Here is a 20,828-nt window from a genome sequence, read left to right on the forward strand (position 1 = left end):
CTGTTGTTGCCAATTAATTTAGCTAAATGTGTGATATAAACATCTGTGCAGGGTGATTAAGGAGACAGAACAAGAGGAAATTCATCTTCAGAGGCCCAGAGGAGATAAATTCACATATTCGAACAAGACTGGAATCCTTTGATGGTTTGCAACAGTTCACAGAATGTCACTCTCGCTCCTGTCAAACCGACCTTATGCTCTGCTGCATGAAGCGATCGGGGTCCTGTGCAGTGAAGGTGGTCAGCGTCGACTCGGGCAACATTCCCTCCTCCAGTTTAATGAGTTTGGGGTTGGGCTCGAAGTAAGGACTCTCGTTGACGTCTATCACTCTGATGGAGACCGTGGCAGTGGACTGACGAGGAGAGTGGATTCCTCTGGCCAGGGGGACCTCGTTCCTCGCTTCCACTGTCAGCACATATGTTCTGCTGATTTCATAGTCAATGGGCTGGAAAAATAAAAGAGAGAGAGAGAGAGAGAGAGAACGAGTGCACAAAGAGAGAGAGTCACACATCTCAATGCGGCATAAATTACACGAAAAGGAAATCATGTCATGTCGTTGATGAAGTGAAAGTGGTGAGAAAGCAATGAATTAACACTTTGGCTTTCTCCTGCCTGAAAAGTCTTTTTGTGAACGCTCACAATGAACAGTGGGAAGACATAAAGAGACTTTATCCTTTTGTGGTCAGCTGACAAAGTCAGTCTGTTCAATTTGATCAGAACAAGGCTCCCAGGAAATTGTTATACACACAATGCTACTATTCTTCAAACCACTAATAAGACTGTGGGCCAATTAACTTCCTGTTTAAATCAGCAAAACATCATCTCACATCGTCCCCTTAACATATATCAGAATTAACACTCAGGAGTATTCCACCAGCCAGACCATCATTCAGAGCCAACCCTCTCTGTAGGGCATTAATACGTCTACCGAGGGATGATGTGGTGGGTGGAGTGAGAAGAGCGGATCTTACCTTGACGACAGTTACCAAGCCCTCGTTAGTGGTCGGATCAGTGGGCACCGAGAACCTGCCGGTGGGGTCGCCCCCGGTGATTTTGTAGACGGCGTTCCATGCCGGCGTGTTGGGCTGGTCCTTGTCAGTCACCGTCAGGTTGGCCACAATGACATTCACACGGTTTTCATGCACCTCTCCGAAAAACTGCATGAATAAACCATGAACATAGAGAAGAGGAGCGAGCTGTTAAGTGATACTGCTGTGGCAGCGGAAAACACTCCCGCACCCCGCCTCGCACAGCACAGCAGGACCAATCTCGGGTAAATAGACATCTGAGGTAACTTATCATGTCGTCATGGTCATCTCGTTCCCTGTCCTCCCCTGATAGCACAACAGTGGCATTACAAATTTCAGCTGTTCGCGAGCACAGTAAGTGCCTCTCTCACTCGGGCAGATATCTCCGTAGTTGCATGTGTCAACATTTGGAGGAGGATATAACACTTCACGCATGGCTGGCTACTTGTATATCTGTATGGCTTCAGAAATGCTGGGCCAGCAGAACTAGGTAAGTGAGCTGAAGTGACGGTTCAGTGCATGTTTCGACGGCGGAGTAAAACAGGGGCCCATGCGGAGCTTTCCTTCAGCACAGATTGCTGAACTGACGTCTCAGATGAGTTTGTTTCTTACCGTCTCAGCAGTAAACTCCGGAGGATTGTCGTTAATGTCGGTGACTCTGATGACAGCAGTGGCTGTGTTGGAGAGGCCGTACATCGGGTTGCCCTCCATGTCGGTGGCCTGGATGATTAGCGTGTATTGAGGCACTTTCTGGAAGCAAAAGGGAAAGCATGCAAAAATAGGATGAAAAAAACATTGCTCCATCTTTTTGATGAATATGATGAATTCTGTAGCCATGTTTGGAGAAAAAAAAAGTTGATTTTCTTACTGATTGGCAGTTTATTTGGAAAGTTATGATGATTTAATGCGATTCAAAAAATAACTCCCGTCTAGTTATTTTCAAGTACTGATTTTATTAACAAAGAATATTGAAAGGTGTCGCGTAAAATTCCGTTCCTCAGCTGGGAAAATAAAATCAGAGTAGTTTCAAAAACTGTCTAAATAATGCAGCTAAAATCTACAAACTAGAGTCAAGGAAAGAACCATGGAGTAGAACCGACTTTTCTCAATTATAAGAAAAAAGGGATCATTATAATTTGAAATAAACAGGACGTAAAACTAGACCAATTCTGTTTAGTGCAAAAAGGTTTGAAAGTCTCCTCTAATCAAGTCACTTAATGCACATAAGTCGCCCAATCTGGGAGGTCTTACTCTGTGGGGGATGTGTGTCTGCTATTGAATGTGTGAAACTTGCAGCTTTGCTTTGGAGACTATCATAAAGCTAACAAATGACTCTTTTTGCATTAAAAGCCACTCCGGTGACGGACCAGTTGCTGGGTAATGAGTGTAGGGCAAATTACTTTCATGGTGGCAACTGGCGAACATAAAACGGCGGCCCCAAGGCAGACGTGATTGAGCAGCCACCTAGCCAGATTGCCCTCGCTAGAATTGCACCAACTGGCTTTGGCTTGCTATATCATTTCTTTTTCTTTTCTTTTTTTCCCTCTTCACAGAAAGCTGTGCGATCCAATTAAATGACAGATAGTTGCATTTATAGGACGGGGAATGGTGAGAAAGACAATCCACAGGAAAGCTGCAGCTTTAGAGACAGAAAGGGGGCATGACTGAAGGAAGAGAAACATTTAGCTGCTCAGTGATGCACACTGCCTCCTTGTAAGGGTAAATAAGTGTGAAACATCCAGTCCAAATCTACTTCTCATTTAGTCGGTAATCAGAAAAATTCCGTTTGGTTCATTAGGTCTCAGACAGTCTGGATAAAAGCAAATACACTCAAGCTGTGTTTGGTTATCTCATTTTAAAATAGGCTCAGCCCATTTATATAAACATGGAAAATGGATATTTGGTATGTACGACAAGTAGCAAACAAAGAAGACAATTATTAAACGTAATGGAAGGACTTGTTAAAGGAAGTTTTACTCGAATGCTCATAATTGTATACCACTGTGAATGAGATGGGGAGTGGAATGGTGTAAACGTTGAGGTTTAAGAAGAGTCAAGAAGATGAAAGCTAAGCGACAAATCAATGTTTAAAACGTAGAGAATGAAACACAGGGCAGAAAGCAGGAGAGAAAGAGCATGGTGCAATCACCTCTCTGTCCAGTCCTGCAGCCACAGTGATGATGCCTCCGGTCTTATTGTTGATGGTGAACATGTTAGAGGTTGGACTCTCTGGATTCTGAGACAGGATCTTGTAGCGCAGCATCCCATTTGCAGTTTTGGGGTCGTCTTTGTCGACAGACGTTACTGTCATAGCGAAAGTTCCTGTGGATTAGACAGACAAGATGCATCTACTTTTATATGAGCTTTCTTTTGTAACCATTTTTTTATTGGCAATTCTCAGACATTCAACGTTCTACGTTATAGACATCCAGTGTTCTTCATTGTGAAATAAAAATATCCCGGATCGCTTTGATACAGCAGAAGAAAAGTTAAAGTGGGCACCGCAGGAACGTCATCAATGCTGTTTGATCTGCCAACACAGCAGCGTGAAGCCGATCAGCTGCACATATAGTGTGATGCGGTGTTGACTTTAAGCGGTTTCATTACCTGGCTTGGAACCCTCCGGAACAGTGCCGTTCCAGATCTGATGAGTGAACTCGGGTCTGTTGTCGTTCATGTCGATCACATTGATCACAATGTCAATAGGGTTCTCTACCTGGTTGCCATTCAGGTCGACTGCGTGAGCCCTCAGCTGCGGGAAACACAAACACATCTGGACTTTACAACTGATCCGACGCACATGTCACAAACATGTCACATATTGAACGGCTGTCACACAATTAACCTCACAAACCGTTAATGGGTGTCGTGGCTGTGATTTTAAATTAAAACATTGAGCTTAATCAACACATAATGTCCTGACAGAAATGAATAATTCATGTGCTCTGAAAGAGAAACAAAGAACATCCGTCATGGGTGCAGACAGAGCACTGAGGGAAGGCGACTTTCAAAATAATGCTAGTTTTTAAACATTACCAACCTTGCCATTAAGTCGTCTTGAACTGACAATGTACAACTTCCGGGGATTAGAGGTAAACTATCGATCTTGGCAAATTTGGCTTAATCAACAGGGATTTTTTTATTACATGCAATTTCCCTAAAGATGTAAACAAACAGGAATGATATAAAAATGATTCACTGGTGCTTAGAGACATGTTGAATAGAACTTGCAGTTGAAATAAATCATGACCTTACAAGTGAAAGGGAATTATAACCTCGACTGAACCTCACTGAAAACCTTTCACTTTATTGATAAGAGCAAACATTTGTGAAATTCTTCCTTTTCAGACCAGTGTGTGAGCGGAGTTTCCCACCACAAAATTAATCACGTGCTAGGCAAAATGAGAAGCAAATGACAGGATATAGAAAGATACCTGCAGGAGTCGACAACAAATAAGCCTTTTAGCTGCGTTTTGATGTTTGTCTCTTGGAGAAGATGCTGTTGCCTACAGTAGGTCAGCACAGGTTCACTTCTGTTCGACAAAAACAACTCTGGTTTGATGCATTTGTATGCACTTCAAGTGTATCTCTCCTGCATATAAACTACAAGGTTAGTGCCTCGAACAGGATTTCAACTCAGTGATACTTCTACATTTTCATCTTGAGAATTTACTGAACTGAAGCAGCATGTATTTGTGATTGACAGGCTGTGTTCCAGTGTTCTTCAAAGGACTTGGTATTCTGTACGTACCCCACAGTTCGATACAATATACATGAATACATAATGAATACTGTATTGTGCAACCTCAAGTCATATAAAGCAGAAAACAAGTTGAATTTAGAGCCAAGAATCACTTAAATATCAATATCATAATACATCTAACGCTCACTCAAGAAGATCGCGTTAAATCCTCAAATTCTCAGACGGATCAGTCAGACTTCCTGGGAGACCCCAGTCTGCATCGTGTCTGAGGAGACTGTGTGGGCAACACATGACTCAGAAGCACATGCCGACTGGTAGGAGCAAACAACACGGCCGGAGAGAACGAGGGAAACAACATGTCAAAGTCATAAACACGGCCTCGTTTTGAAATTCAAACAGAATGTGTAACTTACATGGAAGTTTGCGATGTGCTCTCTGTCCAGGGGCTTGTTGACAGAAAGCTCTCCGGAGATGGGGTCGATGATGAAGATACCTGTGGGGGGCTGGTCAGCACCAGGGCCTGTCACACTGTATCTGAGGGAGCGGTTTTTGTCGTGGTCCGACCGGATCTGTGGGTGCAAAGATTGGTTCACTAAACTTATCACAGTGGTCCATGCCATATCCCATCAGACTCCAACCACTTTACATACCCTTTTATTTCTTTAATCTATGTATCGACAGTGTATGAGAAATACATATTTTCAATCAAATCATTTTCTTATTTTATTTTTTTTAATTTCTATTTAATTGCTTGAGAAAATCTGTATTTACAGACAAACTTCTTGACTAATTCTTGAGCCTTGTGGGTCATAAATATGTTGCATTATAAAAAAAATAAATAATAAAAAAAGACATGATATGTCAGTGGAGTATTGAAGTCATGTCTTGGCTTTGCTATCCATTCTGCTTGCCATGTAAGCTGAGACTCTCTGTACCTTCCCCCTGAATCCTCACTGAGCAAACAGAGCATTTCCTCATTCAGATATCATCCGCTAAAGCCCAGAAACATCCCTTCTAATATGGCTGGATTAAATGTAATACACACAAATAGCATGTACAGGATTTAACACTCGGTAAGGAAGTTGGCTTAATATGCTGAAAAGGATCGAGTTCTTAGCTGTCCCCGGTATCGCTTGTCCTCTGTCAGCCACCCCCACACCCAGCCCGGACCACAGAATTGATGCAAATGAATGGAGCTGTGTGTGTGTGTGTGTGTGTGTGTGTGTGTGTCCTTGAGCCAAGATAAAAGGAGTGTAATATCTCAACAGTCTGCTGAGGAGCTATTGTGATGGTGAGCGCTTCAGATTTCTCTCTGTCTCTAAATAATACCAGGTTACATTGATTCCAACCACCCTCTAAAACAGAAGATAAATATTACAGCGGGGAAAGGAGGTCTGACCTTTAGCTAAGTGCTGTAAATACAAAGCATTTTGTTGAAAGCCCTAGCCTGATGCGTGTGACCTCTGAGTGGGAGTTGAGGGCAGAAGGGACCTTTAAGGTTTTCATGCCAAGAAAAAAATATATATTTTCCTTCAAGTTCTGAGAGTGTTCTGTGTGTGTGTCTGTGTGTGTGTGTGTGTGTCTGTGTGTGTGTGTGTGTGTGTGTGTGTGTGTGTGCGAGCGCGCACTACATACCCGGACCAGCTCTTGCGGGAACGGGCCTCGTGAGTTCTCCGGGACATTGATTGGGGGGATGACCCAGTCTCTCTTCATGCGTTTCAGCTGGCTGTCCACGTTTCGTGATGGGAAGGATATTTCCTTTAAATCCTTGGACGAGACTGGAGGGACAGCGCCTTCCTGCAACTGGAAAAAGAAAATCACATTGTTCAAAAGCTGCGTAGTGCTCCTATACGAATAATGCACCTTCACTTGTTTAGCTGTGAGCATTACTCTAGGAATGTTTCTGCTATTTTTTCAAATCTTAAAACTCTCTGTTGGATACAACTATGATTTTATTTGAATACTAGTTCACTTTTTGCTTTACATCTGCATCTGCAGTTTCTGTAATAAACAGATGAGAGTAGATTATAGAGCGTGACTCAAACCTATTGAGCAGCTTCATGAAGCCTTTGTTATCAATGACCCGTAAAGGGCACAAGTCAGCACAAATAATGCATAGAAGTGATTTTGTGATCTTCTCGATCTCTTTAGAAGCTGATGGAAATTTCATCTGTAAGTGTATTTTTTTTGGGGTGATTGCGCACAATGGCCCTGTGTAGCTAGCCTAGCTGTTGTTGCAGTGTAGACGGAGGTTGGGCGTGTTGCTGTAGTGTTTTAGACGTATGATTCTCACCGATGCTTGTTTGTTCTCGTGCATCATGGAGTTTGGGTTTTCTGCCGTCTGTTGGCTTTATCGTCATTTCAAAACCACCACTACAGCTTTGCGGTTAAATCTGCATTGATGCATGTATTGGCAAGGAGTGCATGACGATATGTCGCCATTACAACTTTTGGAGCGCAGCACTACATGCTCGAGTGACGCCTCGCTACTTATTCCCGATTGATTGATTGCCCTTCACTTTTGGTTTGAGGAAATTGAAGTGGTGATAAAAAAGGAAACAAAACCTAATAAGCGCTTCCAAATGTCATTTACTTCCCATTTAAAGTGTGCGTTCAATCAAACCATTCATTCTTTTATGACATCCTTTGTAGCTTAAAATATCCACAGCACATCCTGTGATGATACGCCATGAAGCGCTTCTGGTGTGGCTACTGCAGCAGCCTCACAACACCAGCACTGCTTTTGCTTTAAATGGCAGGGCCTCTTCTTATGTCCTGATAAAATGCACCTACACAGACAGAGCAGCTCCCATAATGGATCTGCCATCCTCCCTCTGCTGTAATGAATGAGATTTGAAACAAAGGAGGATGGTACCTGCAAGCCAGACACTAAACACACAGATGGCTCAAATTGCCTCTGCTGCTCCAGAGACTGAGCAGACTGAAGTAGTGCCAGGGAAAGTTAAAATAACCTTGAACAAAACAAGACGGGAAGCAAAACAGAAGAAAAAAAAACAATATGTAAAATCTGTCAATGTCAATGAATGATAGTCGGGATTTGAACGGCACGGTCAAGTCCCTTGAAGTACCTTCTCTGCCTGAAATCATTTGAACATTGATTATTGCGAGGTGGTTAAGACCCACACGCCACTACAGAGTGTCCTATGCAAATAGAAATTAATTACCACTTTAGCACCTTTAAAATGTGATCCACATCCCATACTCTCCCCTCTTCTAACATCTGGGGAGCTGTCACAGAGATTCCACTAATCATGTTTGAAATCCGATTATACAGCTTTCACACATTGGCTATTCAGAGCGGCAGACAGATAGTAAAGGAGCATGCTTCAGAAATATCTATTACCCTATTAAAATGGGTCCGGGTGAGAGAAGTAATTATTTGGAACTTGTGTCTGGAATGATGAATGGCATAGTGAGTTTGTTCGGCACAACATGCATCTATCTCTGGAGCACTGGGGGTCTGCACCTATCCACACGGTGTGAACCGCCCTCCATCTTTAGAGTCCAGGGAGACGTTAGGTAGAGTGATGGCCTGAGTGTTTGTGGGCGTATAGGGAGGATAAGGCGTGTGTGTATTCGCCTCTTTAGGATTGCTTTTTTTTTGTTTTGTTTTTTTTTGTTTAAGTATATAAATGTTTTCTCCTTGCGGACTACGGGCGAGCTGAGGTTCGAATAGAGGTGGAGATAGTGAGCGTGAGTGTCCCTCTCATGGTAATGAGGATATTGTTTGGTTTGTCATTGATTAAAATGTTTCCCCCAAGGCTGCTACATTCATGGACTAATAAAAAAAAAAAATGTAATCGCTGATGTGATTAAGAGATGCGTGATGATTCATGACAATAATTATGCTGCGGGGAAGACGGCGGCTCATGACCTCCTAAACGTGCGAGATACAGGAAAGTCAATCGCTGATTTCATTACAGACAAATCAGGGCAAACCCGAGAGCTCTCTGCGGATACAGATCTGAGCACAGCGACTGATGACACAGCTGATTATTTGTAAACACGTCTCAAAAATGGGGGGGGGGGCCTCTGCCTTTTAGTTGAAAACTTTGAAAAACCTCCTGTGACTTGTTTAGCTGCACAGGAAAAACTGTGCACTTGCCTTTGACCAGCCGACAACAGTGACTGATGGTATCATTAAAATCACATACCTGCAGCAGTCCCTATAGTTAATGAGTGTCAGTGGGTAACGATGGTGTTTTCAAAGCCACGGAATCATTACTGGCTACACGTTTAATTTCTGCCCAGCAGACCTCTGAGCCCGCTGTAACTACACATAACTGTCAGCCCTAACTTTTAATCTACACCAGCATAAAATACGACCCGAGGTTCGGAGATGATCTTCTGCGCTGCACATTTAGAAATGGCCACTTGTGACCATTTGCTTTAGTGTATTATGCCGATAAAAAAAAAGAACAGCTTTCTTTGTACAACAAATATGATTATTACATTTAGGGGTGTTCATTAAGACGGCACTTTGACAGCCATGATTATTTACAAATGGATGGAAATGCTCACTTTTAAGCTGACAGAATGGGTAAAGATGGAGAGAATAGCACCGAGTTTTAAATAGCACGCGTGTTAGCATCAGCCCTGTAAACAGATATTACCTTATTCATTAAGGAGGATCACATAATCCACTGGCACTGCAGTTAAAAAAGCACTACAACAACAACAGGGCTTCTTCTCATTTCCTGGTTATGATGCAGACCAATAGGACCTGTGAGTGCAATTCCTCCGGTCGCCAGCCAGGCACAGTGTCCACATGTGAGCGCACGGTCATCCTAACTAATTGCAGATGACTGCAGCACACGTCCAGTGGAACGGTCAGAGCAGCTCAGACAGATGCTTCCTGTCTTCCAAAAGCTCCGAAAGAGGTGCGTAGCTTTTCGGATGATAAGGCAATAACCTTCCAATGACGAGGCACGCTCACTCAAATCAACTTTATGAGGAGCTATTTTGCATCTGCTCTTGCTACCCCTCTCGCTATGTTTGTGCTGCTAGTAAATTGACACATTAAGTTTTAATTAGCGAGCATCCATCCAGTCTCTCGGAAACACCTGCTACAATTTAGGGAACTAGTCATCTGTGAATGTGCAGTGTGCCTAATAAGTGTAAGTTATTTGAGGCGAAGGGAGAATTGATCGTTCCACCTTTCTATATCGGTAACATCAGCCAGACAATCAACAAACAAGCTTGAAATCTTATGGAGGTGGTTAAGGTTTATTTTACCTGCTGGCTGGATTGAGTGCGGTGCGTCAGCTTGACTTGAGTCACCCATTGTTGCTGAGTGTTGGTGTCGCTGGCCTTGATCAACAACGGTGACGCAGGGAGCTTAGAGTGCTGAATACGTCTGGCAGCATAAACCACTCCATCAGCTTCTATCCGGAAGTCGGATGGGTTACTGCATTCGAACCTCACCAGATCGCCTCGGCCACAGTCAACAAACCTCACTGCAATGGAAGGAGACAGATAGATTTAGGTTGGGGGGAGGAAGCCAAACAATGAGAAAAAAAGAAAAACAAGAAAATCCACGAGAGTTAGAGAATGGAGGTGGAAGACAGACAGACATGCAGTCAGAGGGTCCACAAAGGTTTTCTGATTCTCCTTCGCGCTCATACATTATTCACTTCAAGCTGTGCCCCAAAGGTATTGCTCAAAACAGGTGCAGTGGAGGAGGGAGTTGTAGGGAGAGAAAAACTAAAGAAAAAAAAAAAAAGGAAGCGTGGCCCTCAAGCGCTATTAAAGAAGAATCCAAAAGCCCAAAGCATTACCTTAAAAGCAGATGTGTAAATTACACTGTCTACACTGCCTTGGCTTTAGAAATATATATACAGGGTGGATGAACGTTAAATTCTGCTGGAGAAATATGGGGTTGGGTTTTTTTCCCCAGCTCAGGCCATCGCATGCTAGCTTTGTCCTCAATGACATACAGGCTTGCCTTCCGCGGATGACTACCGATCCTCTGCTCCTCCTGAGACAGAAGTACGCGCGTGTGATGTTTATTTCATCAGCAATGGCATGCTCACACAGAAAAACACACACACTGAAAGTCGTGCACGCATACGTAGGCCGCAGACAGGTTGGCTCACAGGGGGGGGGCGAGTCTCCTGGGTGCTACGGTGGCCGTGGTACAACCCCAGTTCGGGTTACGAGTGAGTGGCAGGGCAGCTTCTACACACAAACACATCCACCACAACACCAAGATCTCCACTGTGTGATCTCTTTGTGTAGTTATGTTTTTCCTGGCAGCCCCCCCCCCCCCCCCCCCTCACCCTCCCCGACAATCCTACTTGTGCTTATACCGGCAAATGGCATAAAAGGGAAAGATACAAATTCCTCCCGGCCACTCAGATCACAACATACAACCTTATACTGTTTGTGTGGAGGCTCTGCTGGTGCCGCTCTGAATTATTAAAGGAGATGTGGAATTACTTAAGAAAAGCCTTGAAGGAGGGGGGTGCCTAATCTTCCTTTGTGCTATTACCTCGGGGACCCAATGGTGTCTTCAGAGTATCATCTGCAATCTCAGCGCTTGAGTTCCTTTGGGCTTTGGGAGAGAGGATGCAATAGATCCATCCGGGGTCCAAAGGAAGTCCTAACTTTAACCTCCAGGCTTCATTTAGTAATATCACCCAAACACATGCAATCAATTGTCCTTAAAGTGCACCACACCCTCCTCCGACTAAACCTCTCTCCAGGGGTGACGGGGGGGTGAATTCAACACTTTTCTTATTGCTTGTAACAGCAGATGTTTTGCAGGTAGATGCCCTTGGTCCCAGCACTGACAAAGACGAACGTGTTTTCCTGGTGAGCGACTAAAAGAAGAATGGCTGAAAGCGACGCAGCGGGAGAGGGAAGAGAAATCTTCCCTTTTAAAAACAGACCATTATTCATAGAGAATGAGAAAACATCCTATACAAATAAGGAGCGTTGAGGTGGTTTATGGAAAGTTTGCAAACTGACATGCTGGGTAATCAAAATGTTGTTTTTTTTTCTTCTTTGTTGCCCTGTGTAGAACGAATCTGAAAACTTGCTCTACTTTATCAAGCCCTGAACAAGGAGCACAAATCTTCTGCAAGGACTTATGTGCTGCTGCCCACTGCAGATATTAGTAGAAGATTTCAACAGTGACAAATCTGCTTATTTTTTATTTTTTTTTACTTTAAAGAAGAGCAATTCATCTAAATGGTGCGTAACAGCTCTCAAGGTGAAATGGTTTTACAGGAGAGCCAGCAGTTTCAATAATGAAGACAGAAGATGACACAATCTTTTCTCTGTACTGGAATGCACTTGATATTGACCATCTCACTTCCTGGCTGCCTTTGTTAAATTACCCTTGACCAATTACATTTTGTCTTCTCTCTCTCTCTCTCTCTCTCTCTTTGAACCTGGCACATCTGACATCAGATAGATGACCTTCTCTCTGTGAAGGTTTTGCCTTAAAGCCAGCAGCCTGTAAACTCAGAGCCCTCAGGCAATCACCAGCCGGTCCAAGTCAGCAGATACACAGACAGAGGGAGAATACAGAGCAAAAGTGTCAGTCAAAAAGAACACACACACACACACACACACCTCACAATGCAGCAGAAGACAGGGGGATTGGGATTTTAAATTTCACCTGGAAGTTGGTAAGGTCTAACTTAAACGTTCCATCTGAGGTGCTCGTACTTTGTCTGCTGCGCTAAGATCATCGAAATAACATTTTATTTTTTCTGTTTTCGTTGTGTATTTGAATTCTCAGAGGATTGACAATCAGTTTTTTTGACTCCTGGAAATAGCCATTTTTCAGCCTATTCTGCAGTTTTTCAAAACACATTTAAGAGCATACATTTTAAAAGCTAACAGATACGATACAAATAAGAACTGTCCAATAAACAAAGAAAGTGTGAGCAGGTGTTTGTGTGTAGTGCTAATAATCTGGACACATACAGTTTTATTTCAGCAGTTTTAGTCTGTATGTGGTGGATAAATGGTTCAAGGAACAGTAATGTAACACTAAATACTTTTGATCTGCTGGTCATGTGTTTCTGTTTCTAACCTTCTGTCACTTTTTGGGTCGTATATTTTGGTGAACATGGGCAGCATTGCACTTGACAGCAGAAGTCTCCTGCCATTTATTTCAGCCCAATCCTCTTGCAGAGCCGTGCTCCAGACCAGCTCTTTAACTTAGTCTGAAATGTGGCCATCAGGACACCTTTGAGAGGCCCTTCAACAGTCAGGCCCCCCTCTGCAATCACTGCACAAGGGTCCCAACAGGCTCAACCGTTTCCAATGATAATGAATGAGAGTGTCCAGCGTGTGTCTCTTCATTTATCAGAAACACTCTGGTGTCTTAGAAAAGCACAGAATTGTGTAGTTTGGCACCGCTTAAACCCCGGCTTCTGCAGCTTATCTTTTATCGAGATGTATTGGCTCCCCAAGGTACAGGGCTGAGAGGGGTCTTGGCGGCCCCACCCTAACAGACATGTCGTCATGGCCACAACGATAAAGGCCCATAGTTTGGATAGAAATGCCGATGCAGCAAGGGGAGGGGGGGAGACTGGGGGTTTAAAAAAAAAAAAAAAAGAAAAAAAAAAGGAGGGAGGGAGAGAAAAGGGGGTGGGGATGGGAGAAACAGGCCTGTCAGCAGAAAGGTCTGTCCAACTAATGCCCTGCACCGGGGCCCAAAATTACCTCCGACTCAATGATCCTATTCACAGCTTAGATGCCCCCCCTCACTGACAAGCAACACAAAAAAACCCGGCTAACCTCTCAGTGGAGCCAAAGTGCCTCTCTATTGTCCGCTCATGTCACGTGATAACTCTAACTCAGACAGACACAAATAGTTAGAGAGAGAGAGGCCGAGGGAGATGCCTTTAATTTGGAACGCAGAATTTGGAACACCACACAGAAGCAAAGAAAATGTTCCACGATCTCAGCTTCTTTTTTTTTTTCTTTCTTCTTTTCATGCCTGCCTGCCAAAATCACCGGCTGCAAGTGAGCAGAGCTGAGAGTGCCTCTAATGTGCTGTAAATGTGACAAGCCTGAAACCTCTCGCGTGAGATCATCCCTATACACCATCACTCATTTCTGGGAAGTGAGGTCACTGACAGTTGAGAAATACTCAGCATAGGTGTTTCATCAGGAGCTGTGGATAAATGCAGACCCAGGCAAATACCCCAGTGGCAAACCCTCCATAACGCAACCCCGGGCAAATGCTACGACACCCCTGACAAAATGCATTCTTCACAAATGAATGCGAGCAGGTTTAGTAGAGTGGCCTGCGCTGGCATTGAGACAATGCAATATGAAGCAGAGGCTCCAGCTGAATGTGCTGCGCGAGACATTCATGCCAGCGCCGCTGTTCATAAGATCCTGTTAAGCCCCAGTGGAGCTCACACTCGGGCACCTCAATTCAAACTGCTGTGATATGAAATTCTAATCCAGTTCAAAACATTGGGGGGAACGCGGCAAAATGACGGACCAGGCTCTGGGAAACAGCGTGCAGAGTTTGTGCCAGCACACGAAAATGTCCTTCAGTGATCGTCCAAACTGTTGAAATCACAACACGCTGATGTTTACTGAAGATGGCTGCTTCAGGTTGTAACTGTTGCAGGTTTTGTGTTTCTGACTGGGCTCTTAATCTAAGATAATACTATGAATGCAGACTTTCCATCTTAAAAGCTGGGGCGTAAAAACACAGTTCTGCAGTTTTATTCCTCCATATTCTTCACTATTATGGCTTCTTTCCAGGGATGTTTGTTTTTTTCAAGTCTTCCAGCAGACAGCTTGTCTCTGACGTGATGTGAAAAAACTGAAGTCGGATTCTTTTTTTTTCACAAAATGTATTATTAACATACATTCGACAGATTATTTGGATAAAACAAATACGACTGTACAGACTTCAGTCACACACCTCTGGTTGTGAAAGGATAACGCGTCATATAAGCAGCTTGCTCCCCCCAGTACAACGTCAATGTCAGCATTACATCGAGATATTTCGAGAGATTGCGTTCATTTGAAGAAGTTGTGAACACAGGAATGGCACAAAAGGTTTGTTTGTGCTTTCCTAAAACAGCGCATTCGTCAAGAGAAAGTGAACCGTTTGTAGCTGAAGCTTGGATCGGGGAGTGATGATACTGCCTTTGTGGCAGACTAAGCCCTTGAAGGCGTTTAACTAATGCACTGCACTTCAAACGCGCAAAGCGTTCCATGCATTTATAGCTGTGCCTAAAATATGGAAGGGATTTGCATGAAAAAAAAACAAGGAATGTTTGTCCTCTGTTCACTGTTTCTAGCAATTAAAAAAAAAAAAAAAAAACTTAAGAGGAATTGCATCAGAGCAGAGGCACATTGAACACGCTGGCTCATTTTCCTAGCTTGATTCCAGTGACCAATTCTCTCAACATTTTGTCGTGTTATATGCAAAACGTTTGAGCTATTTCTCCTTCCTGAAACTGCTGCCTCGGATGAGAGAATTATGAGGAAGCCCTCAAAAACTGATTTGATACCACCTCCCCTTATCACACACGCCCACATTGGTACACACAGAGAAATGTAAGCAGCATGAATGTCTGAGCCGCGGCGGCGGTGGCGATACGAGCTCGCTCAATCTCAAACACGTGGATTTTTAAGCTCCCTTGATCTAGCATACTGGCCCTCAGGAGAGGGAAACTGTTTCTATTCCTTTTGACATGTTCTTTCTTTTCTCTTTGCACATTGCTTTTATTTTGCAGATTGCTGTTTGTTCTCCTCGGGATACAGCCACCAAGTTTGACAACCACTGTGTTTAAAACGGGACAATTACAAGGTAAGCAGACCCCCCCCCTCTCCACCACGCCAGGAGTCACCTCATTTTTTCTTTTTTTTTTCCCCTTCAGGATGTCAAATGACTCTTGTCTATTCATTTTCAGTTCAATTGTTCTCTGTTATGTTGCAGCTGTGATCAGCCTGGAGAACATACTTTCACCCCTTTTAACTGACTGTCCCATGTCTTCACCTCACTACATTGCTTAGAAGATCCCCGCTGAGTTCTGGCTGACTGAAGAGCCAAACAGACGCAACTTCTTTGATCATCCTAAACTGACACACTTCCAGAGGCAGAACAGGTTTCTCTGTGACGACAAAAAAAAAAATAAAAAAAGAAAGAAAGAAAGGAAAAAAAAGAAATGCATGATGACATTCGGGCTCTTTTGAATAAATAATATTTGGCCTTTGAAAATGAGAAATCTCAATTGGTTACTAGTAAAGCGGAAGTGCATTAGGGACATCACAATTATTCCCAGGCCCTTTGTTGGGTAAATGAAATGATTTTGTGTTTCCAGTACAATGACAGGCGCACATTGTGTGGATTACTGCGTCACTGGAGCCAAGAGCTGATAAGGCTAAGCTACATCCTTCTGCAGTTATCAGTGCATAGCTACTGGGATTTTGTTCTGTGAGTTATAGAGACGATACAGAGGCTTTAGTCTGGTGACCACATTACCAGGATGTCAGGCTCCAATGCTTTATGACGTCTTTTTAGAAGAGCTCTGCGACCCCCCCCCCCCACCTGCGACTGTCTGAAGGTGAACGTCATTATATAAAGCGTTGCGTTTAATTGATGGTAAATAAATCAAAGGGATAAACTGAGGAGGGCTGATAACTTCATCGCTTTGCAGAGAGCCCTTTCCATTTCAAGATCAAAGACCATTGTTGATCCTGTCTGAATAAAGAACGTTATAATTACTGCAGGTTAAGATGAGGCCGAGTGTCAGGTGAGTTTGATCCTATAATAACAATCTCGTCTCCTGTTTCGAAATCTCAGCGCTTCGAGTCGACAGCGCCCAGACTAAACCCGAGTTCTTAAAATAATGTGTTGAACTTAATGACCATTAACAGCTTTCCGCTGACCTCCCTCTCGTGTAAGGTCACTGGTTTTTAATTGCTCTCTTTACTTTAATTCAACGTACAACAGCTGGAATGGATCACTTTGTTGGGTCTATAAGCTTTAATGATTAAGAGAGTTGAGGGGATAAAGACGGAGAACAAAAGCAGGTAGAGCTTAAAATAAACCTGAGCTGTGCGAGGTTGGAGGTCGGAAGCAGGTCCGAGACATTTCACACGTCGTCGTGGAAATCAGACGGCGAATAATAATCCTTTTTAAGATGTCCACATGCGTCACTTTCTTATTGTTTTCTGCATTACGCAGGTCGTTCTCTGGTGCCCACACGCAGCAGTAACACACATTTTAAGGAGCTGCTTGGCTGAACTCTACGTCCATCACTGCTGCGTCTCGGGCATTTTTTTTTTCCAGCCGCACAGAAAGTTGACTCATCTCTGAAGCTCTCGCCGGGTGGGAAAAAAATAAATAATCCATGAATATTAAACATCAGATATTGATCTCAGTCATGTATTATACATTCACTGTGATGAAAACAAAGACACTACTTTAAAAAGAAGGAGGTCAAGTATTCAGCAGAATCAGACCACTCAGACACCTGCATTAACGCCGCTGTAAAATCACACTTTAAATTATTTATTAGCTGGATTGCCTCGAATAATCAATCTAGGTTCTGAAATTAAACTGGTGGTTAATGTCATGAAGAAGATTATAAAGGACTAATATGTGTTATAATAGAGCCAGTGGCTACATTAGCTGCTATATATATATATTTTTTTTTTTTGAGAAGGCCAATCATGAGGGCTGGGCACTAAAACCGCCTCTGAGCAACCTGTAATATGACATCATTAGGTCTCTTTGATCTCCAAAGCACAGACTCCAAGCTATTTAGTTCTTCCCCTTGATCATTTCTGTCAAAATCCCATCATAAAAATCAAAGAGACAAAGAAGAAGGCAGTGACCAGTGATTTTGTAACCCCTGCTGGCATTTTCACTGGCTCTTGTAAGACTTTTTAATCCCAGCGGCAGTGCTGGTCCTGTCTGGGATTTGTTGCTGGGATAAGAAACACAGACTCCCATTTGTCTCTGCACCGATCTGTACCAATCATGGATCCGCAGGGACGGTCATTATCCCGCGTTGGGTGGAAAAACTGAAAAAAAAAGGTGACTTCTATTGCAATGATGTCAATGTCTAGTTTTCTGCTTTCACCGAGTGGAAAAGGAATCGTGTTAAATCACAGACGGTAAGGCTGTGGACTCAAGTTTCAACGTGTGCAGCTGTAAAAGAGATCATCCATCAAACACTGCTGTCCAAACGCTATGGCTCAGCATTGGCACAGCATCTCTCCTATTTAAACCGAGTCAGGAGAGAAAATGTTTATGGAAATTACATCAACAATCACTAACACTGCTGCAAAGAGACACTCGCTGGTTTTCAAAGAAAGAGTGTTATCATGGCAGAAATAAACAGTGTTATTGTTCTCAAGAAAATCTTTGGAGGCAAAAAACCCACCAAAATAACATTTCAATCTAACAGCATTTTCACTATTTAATATAAATAAAGACTAGCAGAGAAACACTTAACTTAAAATGTTTATTTTAGTATTCTATATTTACTTATAAAAGATCTGGTTTGTGCTTAATAATAAAAATAGTAATAAAAGTTGAAGTAGCTATAAAAGCATGTATTCATGTTGCATTATTCACAGGACATTAAGAGATAGACGGGAACAGTTCATTTAAACTTTTCACCAGGACAAAGGTTGTGCAAATTAATTTTCGAGAAGACAAAGCCTGCGAGACTGACCACCGGGGAAGCGATTTGTAAGTTATCAAACGTGATAGGATGAACACCGTTATACATTAGGAAGTGATTAAATTCAAACCAATTGTCTCACCTCCTGTGTCATTGCTTGACATGGGGTTGGACAGTGAAAGGAGGCAGATCGTGCAACCATAAATAATAACCTCCATGCGTGACGGGAGGCTGCGAGCATAGCCATGCCAGCAGCATGTGGTTAATGCTACGCCTTCATGTGCTTCCTGTCTGCTAATAATTGGAACATCTTCATTATCTTCCTATATAAGTTTCAACTTACATTATACACAGAATGAGTCTGAACAAACAACAATGACAAGTGTAGAATGGCATCTAGAAAGCAATGTAACCCATGAATGAAAATGTTTATCACTTTATAACCAACACGCTGAATGACTCTGAATGAATGAGGATTTTTTTTGTCAGGATGTTCTTCCTCTGTTCTTGCCTGATACCTCATTGATGGCCTTTAGAAGAAAAAAAAAAAAAAAATCAAAAAAAAAATCAATAAAGCTTTGCAGCAGCTTTTAAGATGGGCTTTAACGTTTATGATTCTTCTGAGTCCATTAAGTTTGATGATTTCAGCAAAAGTATGGAAACCTCCCTCTATGTTTAACCTGCTCTGAGATCTAATCTGCAAAAATGAACTCCCAACACTCCGGCAGATGGACCATGGCGAGGTCGACTTGATAGTCGCAGTTATGCAAATCAAGTCTGAACCTGTGTCTCAGCAATAAAGACTCAATACTAATTAACAGGAAAGCGATAGCTAATGAAAAAGGCATGCTTTCTGCAACCTCTCTTCCTATATGGAGAATAATACGTGTGCCCTGCTTTGCATAGCTGTGTTGTCAATCAAAGCCATGCAAATGACTGGCTCAGGTAAAGACTGATGCGGTCCACTGCATCCAATTACAAACCTAACCACACACACAAACATGCCCTTTCTGTTCAATTTCTCTCTCTTTCTTTTTTAACATGCACACGTGATGGGGCACTCTCTCTCTCTCTCTCTCTCCCTCACTTGCACACACTTCAATTTCCCCCAGACAGAACCGCCCCACCATTTAAACCAGAACCATAAAGTGAGGGATTTAACACAACACAGAGTGTCGGTAACAAGACAGAACATGGACGGATGAGACGCACTCACCTATCGTGTAAGACGTGAAATTAAACGCACGGAGATCTGGGAGTGGTTCTGAGGCCATTATGTTATGTGTAGCACAGTCACAAGTTCACGCTGAGGTTTTTGAGAACAAAGCTAATGGAATTCCTGCTTTCTTCCTTTTTTTTCCCCCTCTCTCTTTGGAGAAGTCGAGGCACGGGGAAAAACAAGGAGAAGGCAATGTGAATCCTCTTTGGCTGAGAAACAAAGCGGCAGACAAAGGAAGATGAGGCTGACAGCCTCTGGAGAAGAAGAAGACTGCTTCTGCGTCTCTCTCTCCAAGAAAAGAAAAATATTTCACCCAGTCATTTGCACGCAAAAATACGATCTATATTTTGTGCCTTGCTGAATGACACCAACCTCTGTGCAAAAATGTACACGCTGTAGTGAATTCAAATAGTCTTGGAGGAATGGAAGATAAAAATTCATATCAAATTTTAAATAAAGAGAAAAATAAAAAGAAAGTGTTTGCTCAGGAGACAATGCGGACATTTGAAATCTTTCTTTTTTTCCCAGCTAAACAAAGAGAATGAGTCATCGTAGTGGGCAGACCATTACCATTGCAGCTACCAACCATTATCCTCATTTTACTCACTCACCCTGTGCCACACATTATGAGACACTTGACAATTTCTCTTCTCGGAACGCTTTCATGAGAGCAAAACAAACTTACATATGGAAGGGGGGAAAAAAACAAACAAACAGTGGATGTATGAGTCGCGGGGTCGAGCGACCTGAGTTCTCTGGAAGGTTGTGAGGAGGGGAGAAAAAGAAAATCCCTCCTCAAAAACAATGACAGTAAGGAGAGAAAAAAAAAGAAGCTTCTTCAAAGAGCGGGATTAGGGCAGTTGCCAATACACGGGGTGTGAGCATTTGCACGTTGAAATCAATAAGTGTCAAATTGTGCTTGAAACACAATTAGCCCGTGCTTACAGAAAAAGACCAAAAAACACACAGAGGATTTTAAAGACAAGCCCAAGGTTTTGTAGCTCAGGCTTTACGCATTCAACTCGTACACAGCTTTTCAGGCACATGACAGCTTGTTATGTGCTGCTCCAGCCGAAGAAAAGCAAACACAGAGGAAAGCAGGCATTTGTATGAATTTACAGACGCTGTCTTAATGTGTCAACCGGCTTATCCCTTTGTACTGCGCCGCTTCCTGGAGAGATCAAGCTGCAGCGGAGATGGCGAATGCTGCTCGCAACTAAACATATTTGACCTGT

The 20,828-nt window shown here is 43.0% G+C and overlaps 1 protein-coding gene across 1 annotated transcript in view; it reads right to left on the minus strand.

Annotated features, from left to right (window-relative positions):
• Nucleotides 1-20,828, minus strand: part of cdh2 (cadherin 2, type 1, N-cadherin (neuronal)) — a 56,331-nt gene that overhangs the window by 11,121 nt on the left and 24,382 nt on the right. Inside the window, exons 3-10 of the mRNA XM_079347702.1 lie at nucleotides 9,988-10,208; nucleotides 6,367-6,534; nucleotides 5,145-5,300; nucleotides 3,636-3,780; nucleotides 3,178-3,350; nucleotides 1,641-1,778; nucleotides 972-1,157; nucleotides 192-445 (exon numbers count right to left, since the gene is read on the minus strand). Coding sequence (XP_079203828.1) covers nucleotides 192-445; nucleotides 972-1,157; nucleotides 1,641-1,778; nucleotides 3,178-3,350; nucleotides 3,636-3,780; nucleotides 5,145-5,300; nucleotides 6,367-6,534; nucleotides 9,988-10,208 — 1,441 coding nt within the window. The remainder of the gene's footprint in view (nucleotides 1-191; nucleotides 446-971; nucleotides 1,158-1,640; nucleotides 1,779-3,177; nucleotides 3,351-3,635; nucleotides 3,781-5,144; nucleotides 5,301-6,366; nucleotides 6,535-9,987; nucleotides 10,209-20,828) is intronic.

Source organism: Symphodus melops, assembly GCF_947650265.1.
Source record: "Symphodus melops genome assembly, chromosome: 7".
NCBI classification, from domain to species: domain Eukaryota; kingdom Metazoa; phylum Chordata; class Actinopteri; order Labriformes; family Labridae; genus Symphodus; species Symphodus melops.